Source organism: Pieris brassicae, chromosome 11 (genome assembly GCF_905147105.1).
Source record: "Pieris brassicae chromosome 11, ilPieBrab1.1, whole genome shotgun sequence".
NCBI classification, from domain to species: Eukaryota; Metazoa; Arthropoda; class Insecta; order Lepidoptera; family Pieridae; genus Pieris; species Pieris brassicae.
In genome coordinates, this window is record NC_059675.1 from 5,069,252 (window position 1) to 5,076,412 (window position 7,161).

A 7,161-nucleotide genomic window follows, 5' to 3' on the forward strand; every position below is an offset into this window, starting at 1 on the left:
TCTTTGATATTTTTTGTTTCATAGACTAGTAGATGATTTGCCTCTTGTCTGACACATGTCGATTTCGAGCCATGCCGGTTTCCTCACAATAAGCGAGTCTGAAGCCGCAAGACCAACGCTGCTCTTATTTACAATTATAATAATGTTACTTATTTATTAACACTTTGTTGCAAATATACAGAAACATAGTAAATTTAAACAATTAATTTAATTTAGGCAGCCTTATCGCTTTCGAGCGTTTTCAACGGCAACCACTTAAAACAATGGTTTGTATTTTAGTCTGATTTTAACGAATAAACTTAAAAACTACTAAAACGATGTAAATAGTTTTGTCATATTTGCCTATTTGCACATTAATTTAAAAAATAATATTCAACTTATTACAATCTCATTTTAACTTACACATAATTTAAATTAACGTTTAGCAAATTGTTCATTTCACTGGAGAAACCGGAAGTAATTGAAATAACAGTTCCACGAAATATTCAAACCAAAACGTTGACAGAAATTTCTAGGAACACTTTCAGTGAAATGAAATACAATTGGTAAGTAGGTATTTAAAAATAAATCAATGGCGCTACAACCTTTTTAGGTCTGGGCCTCAGATTTCTGTATCTGTTTCATGATCATTTGTTAAACTAATAGGCAAGTAGGTGATCAGCCTTCTGTGCCTGGCGCACGCCGTCGACTTTTTGGGTCTAAGGCAAGCCGGTTTCCTCACGATGTTTTTCTTCACCGTTCGAGCTAATGTTAAATGCGCACATAGAAAGAAAATCCATTGGTGCACACCCGGGGATCGAACCTACGACCTCAGGGATGAGAGTCGCACGCTGAAGCCACTAGGCCAACACTGCTCTATCTATTATTATTTTATTTTTATTTATTTAAGTAGGTATCTACCCATACTAGCCCAACATTTTAAGATTTGTAATGTTATTTGGAAAAAATAAATTAAAAGCTGGAGAAAAGCTAATTGAAGAATAAAAATGAAACGACTGCCTAAAAGATGAATAAATATTTTTTGTTATTCTTTTTTTAAATATTATTTTGTTAAGTCTATCAATATACATATATTATGTGTTCTCTAATATGTAAAGGAAAGAAAGAATTCCGTAATGTTATGTCCCGTTCATTAAAATTACTGCACGCTTCACAGATGTTGATAAGGTTTTTTTCTAAGCAGGCTAGTATATTGTTGCTTTTTGAATTGTGTCTAGAAATCCCAACCCAACAACCAGGATAATAAACCCGGAAATATAAGCCCTGCGAAAACTCTATTCTAGGACCTTCGGTATCTTTATATTCATGGTTCTTAGCTGATAGAATTACGCGTATACCCGAAATGTTCTGCGTAAACATATAAGACTAATGAAATATGAATTACCACTGTATTTGTAGTATTCCTGCTCACCTGTTTCTTTATAAAAATAAATTAATATGTTTCCACGATAGTAAAAGCAAGTGTATAGTTGGCAGAAGGTGTAGACGGACTGAAGTTGCATGCTTAGTCACTAAACAAACAGTTTATAGCCTATTTCTATTGAAATAAATGCACTATTCGTATTAAAGTTGTATGAGAAATAGGAGAACGTTTCGATAACTCAATATATGGTTGAACAGATGTTAAATACGACTTGATTTTGCGAACACAAGAAATACATTTTCTTACGTTAGTATATTTCCATATTTTGTTACGTTAGAATATTTTCTTAAGAAATACAATAATATTTTCTCTTACCGGGTCACGCAGAAAATCTGGTGTTTCTCCTCTGTATCCATTTTCACGTTCGATTAGGATTTTATGTACACTACAGAAATAACAAGGCGTAAACTAGGTATTATATTTACTAATCTGTAGGTATAGTAACTTTATATAAAGAATCAGAGCTACGCTAACTGCCAGTGATTTAGGTACTAAATAAGTTATTTTTATAATAATTAGAATAAAAAATAATAATATTAATAAACGACGAATATAACTGGTAAATACAAAAAAACTATTTAAAACATTATTTATAACTTAACTATAATCCCTACAAAGAAAAGAATACATTAATAAGTTATCATCCCAGGACTTATATTATCGAAAAATGAAACCACGCTCTGCTACCAAAAAAATTATGTACCACAAAGAACGGTTCGGTGGCCGTCGATACACAATCTTGTACTAGAATAATAAGTCCTGAGTACATACCTCGTTACAATATCTTCTTTGTTTGGGAACAAAGAGAACTTAGACTGATGGTAATACCTTGCCTCACGATAGTTCTCAAAAACGCACTAAACACTCACTATAAAATTCTAAATAGTGGACGTAACTATTATCACTTATAATTAACAAAAAGTCTATATCAAAATAAAAATGTGTCTAACGTAACCCGAGTAAATCTCAACAATGACTCAACTAATAAATGTGACGGTAGGCCGAGAAAACAATATTTGGAATCACCCTGCTCAAAATTATTAAATTGAAATTATGTATTTCGAACAATAAAATATTAGGTCCTTACATGAAATTGGCGTTTTGTATGGGAGGAACAAAAAGTCGAATATTTTTAAATATAATATATTTAATTAATCAAAGGATGAACCATTATTTTCTATGCACTTTTGCCATCTCATAGGTAGTTTGCCATCTCATTGATCCCTTTACTAAAAAAAACAGTCGGACGGGAATCAATAAAATCTGTGAAGGCAATTTGGACTGCCCCATCAGAGTTAAATTTTTTCCCTTGCAAGAAGTTGTCCAAATTTCGAAAAAAATGGTAATCTGTTGGAGCAAGGTCCGGGGAGTACGGAGGATGTCTTAGACATTCCAATTGAAGGTCTTCTAATTTGGTAGCCGTCTGTTGTGTAGTGTGTGGTCTAGCGTTGTCGTAAAGTAGCAGTGGCGTGGAGCGATTGACCAGCCTAGGGTGTTTAGCCGCTAGCTTTTCCATCATGGTTTGCAATTGCTGACAATAGACATCAGCCGTATTAGTCTGGCCAGATTTGAGAAAACTGCAATGAACAATACCAGCACTAGTCCCCCAAACGCTTACAAGTAACTTTTTTGGGGTTAATTTTCGCTTGGGGCAGGATTTGGCTGGCTGGCCAGGATCTAACCATTGCGCTGAGCGCTTTCGATTATCGTAAACAATTAATTTTTCATCACAGGTAATGATTCGGTTTAAAATACCTTCATTATTATGCCGGTTCAGTAATGTAACGCAGCAGTCGACGCGCGTTTGCCGGTTTGCTTCAGTCAATTCATGAAGTACCCAACTTTCAAGCTTTTTAATCTTTCAAATTTGCTTCAAGTGAATTAAAACAGTTTTATCACTAACACCGCAGCCTGCAGCTAACTCGGACGTGGTTTTCGATGGATCTGCTTCCACAATACTTCATTATCAACTTGGGTGTCAGGCCGTCCACGGGGCTTGTTTTGCAGGTCGAAATTTCCAGAACGAAAACGTTGGAATCAAAAAAGAACTGTGTTTTCTTTTGCAACATGATCGCCATACACATTATTCACCCTTCGAGTCGTTTCCGCAGCACTAGTGCCACGGCGGAACTCGTACTCGTAAATAATGCGATACTTTAAGTTTTTCATTTTGTAAAATGAGAGACGCAAACAGAAAAAAACAAATGAATGACGGTCATCGAAGCACAAATATATGAGTAAATAGCTGTACAAATTTGAATTTGGAATTCCTTACCAAAGAGGAGAATATCGTGATTAAAGTGGCCAGTACGAAATACGCCAATTTCATATGTAAGAACCTAATATTATCGAACTACACACTACACACCTACAAAATGAGTATATTTTATTTAATATAATCATTTAAAAAAATTACATTTATATTAATAATATTATGGCTGTAATATTAATTTTCAATAATATATGTTAAACAACTTATTTAAGACGTTTAACATTTATTATAAGTGTAATTACCTTTTGTACATGTAAGTAGTCCGTATACAAGAAACATACCGTTGACTTAAAAAAAAGAGACCAAGCAATCCGCTTTCCAGGTCGTGATATTGAGCTACACAATATAATAAATTCTATGATATCCGAAAACTTAGCTTATTTTTCTTTCTAGATTCTACGTATTTATTATTTGACATCTTAATAGGGATTCGATACAAAGAGTCACGAACACCAGCTCAGCAATTGTTGAAGATGTTTTGTAGAATAACCATAATAAAATCGATAATCGAATAAACCACTAACCTAATAATAATTGCGAAGTCCTTAATATCACGAATTGGACATAAATTAATCGAGAATAAAGTTCAGAAAATATTCAAATTAGCTGAATTAGATTTAAAGATATTTTTAAGATATTTTAACATGGATAAATTTAAAGCAATTGTAACTAGAATAGATTATTATTAAACCTTTATTAAATAAAAAACAACAGATAAAATACGAATTAACGATATAATGAAAGATTTTAGACTTTTATTCGATTTGATATAAGTATATATTAAGATATATATTACTATAAGCTAGCTTAAAGTTTTTATCTGTATTATCAACAACTATTCATCTGTGATCTAGATAAACGGATACCATATTTTCTATAGTGGTCATTCGAATATAGCTCAATTGGAAGCCATCAATCTAGCAAAACAAGTGAACCGTTCACAATCGATTATCCTTACTGATGAATGAAATGACCCACAACCTAGTTCCTATTTTAGTCCACGCATTTCTTGTTTAAATTATTGGTGACATTAATATTTTTTAGTATATTAAACTCTCTACACAAACGGATTAAGTAAAGAATTACTAATATTATAAGCACGCTGAATGATTACCTGAACTTTAAGTGCACCTAAGTTTTACATATTATTCTTTTAAGGTACATTTGTATATAACAATTTTAAAGTGTTTTGGATAATATCCGTTATTTAAGTCCGAAATGAGCGTCGATAAGACACGAAATAAACTAGATTCCATTGTTAATGGCTAGATAATTATGTTTTTAATTGCAGATATGTGATTATTAGATAATTATACACATGGATACTACAAAGAAAAAAAACCTTAGTAGCTAGTAACGGCATATTTTGTAATCTTCATACAATATAGATACATAATGAGCAGTAACAATTATAAATGAATCTTAAATATTAGATGTGTAATGTAGACAGTAATCTAGAAATGGCACTTTATACATGATAACAGTTTGTTTAACCCTTTTAGTATGTCGGATCACGTAGACTGTACTTTGAGACCATTATCCTAAATTGACAGAATTTTGTATGTAAACAATTAATTATTATGATATTATTCGTCACTATGTCTGCACGAAATAGGGTGCTAAGCAACCAGCCTTCGTTTATTAATGGTTAACTTTTGTTCAAATGCTGATGAAATAAAAAAGATTTTATCATAAATGTTATTAGTATAACAGAATGCAGAAATGTATGTGAATCATTGGACGATTGGTCTTCAAACAAAAAATATATATAAACAGAGATGAAAAAGTATATAATATACAGTGTCAGGGGTCAATCAGCCGAATAATTTATTATGGACCTTGAGCCGAATCTTCATAAAGACTATATTCATGGGAGTCGTAAAATCTGCTCCCATAAAACTCGTAAAATGCGAGTTATAGTTTACATTAACTGGCTATCAAGAGTGAAACTGACGGCTTTATTCTTAAAAGATTTATTTCTGATACTTTATGATTGATGGATTCCGTCCGATGTTCTTGGCCATCAGCGCGATTGAAATAGCATTTGTTCGTAAGAAAACTATTTGTTAATTGCATTCTGCAAGTTTCTCGGCGTTTTTTAGAGGATAGATAATCGAACTGAAAAAAAACATACATCGGTATTTTAAGACACCAGAGGGAGATATTTATCATATGCGACTTATTCGATACAAAAAGTACCCTCATATTGCGGGCTACTCGATTGTGAGGAAGTTGCATGAATCTGGTTAGTGCTGGACTTTCTTAAGTTCTCACATAATTTTCTTCATACGTGTATTTAAGCTTTATAATTAAAATAAATCTTTGAACGTGTATATCCAAACAAATAATTATGTTTTGTGTATATATATAGCCCTTACAAGTAATATATTTTATACAATAAGAAATAATTATAAAAAAGCCTTCATTGCGATTTACACCTACATGCTTCATATAAAGTAAATATGCCTTAGGAAATATAATAATACTCAGCCTACCCTATGTGTACCTAATATCTATCGGCAAATGGTTATTTATTTATTTATCACTTCCTTCGACAAAGGCCTCGTCTAAAATTTTCTATTCTTGGCGTTTTCTAGCGGTTCGAATCTAGAATCTACCGTCCTAACATCTTCTTATCTGTCTGCCTCTCTATAGTTTCCCACTTCGTGAGTACTACTCCGTTCCATTTTTGCATCTTTTCTCTCATCATATGAATGAATGAATGTACTGTATGAATCATTAAATTATGTTTTTATTTTAATATCATTTAATTGTATTTTATCCTGTTCTACTTCTTTTCATAATGTTTTGACATTTTTTATTAACTTATACAGACCAAAATTCATATTGACGAATGAGTAAAAATTTAGATAGAAATCGTTAATTCGTAGTTAAAGTAATCTAGTATTTATAAATCTAGTACAAATCCAAAACCGTTTAACGATGGTTTCTAATGATGTATTATGCTTCAGTATTGGTAAACCAGAGGCCATTACTAGCACGCGGTGTGATTATGCTGCAATAATCTCAGCCCGTAATTATTCAGCCTCGAAATTCAAATGGATCAATTTAAGCCCGAGCTTTTATAAGCTTTCCGAGTGTACGATAATTAAACTGAATACACAAACATACTGTACGGGAAACTTTCTTGAAACTAACTAATATATTCAATACTAAGAATATGAAATGAACTAAACTTTTACTCTAGAATCCGCGTTTATCTTATTTCATATTAATAATATTAATATTAAAAGAATACCTAACATAAATACGTAAATCTTTCAGAGAAGCGCATATTCATCTAGTATGTGTCATAGGTATGTTGTTACTACAAGTAAATATGGCGACACAAAATGAAAATAATAAATTATAATGGCAAAATAATTTTTATTTTCCAAGATATGTTGATAAAGGGCTGGAAGGCTTTTTTAATATTTAAGTAATAAATAGTTAATGTTACAGAGAA

General features: G+C 31.9%; 1 protein-coding gene across 1 annotated transcript in view; it reads right to left on the minus strand.

Annotated features, from left to right (window-relative positions):
• The window catches only part of LOC123716466, a 39,305-nt gene extending 32,903 nt beyond the window's left edge, over positions 1-6,402 (minus strand). The window contains exons 1-2 of the mRNA XM_045672230.1: positions 6,314-6,402; positions 1,739-1,808 (exon numbers count right to left, since the gene is read on the minus strand). Coding sequence (XP_045528186.1) covers positions 1,739-1,808; positions 6,314-6,402 — 159 coding nt within the window. The remainder of the gene's footprint in view (positions 1-1,738; positions 1,809-6,313) is intronic.
• Between the last annotated feature and the right edge of the window lie 759 nt (positions 6,403-7,161).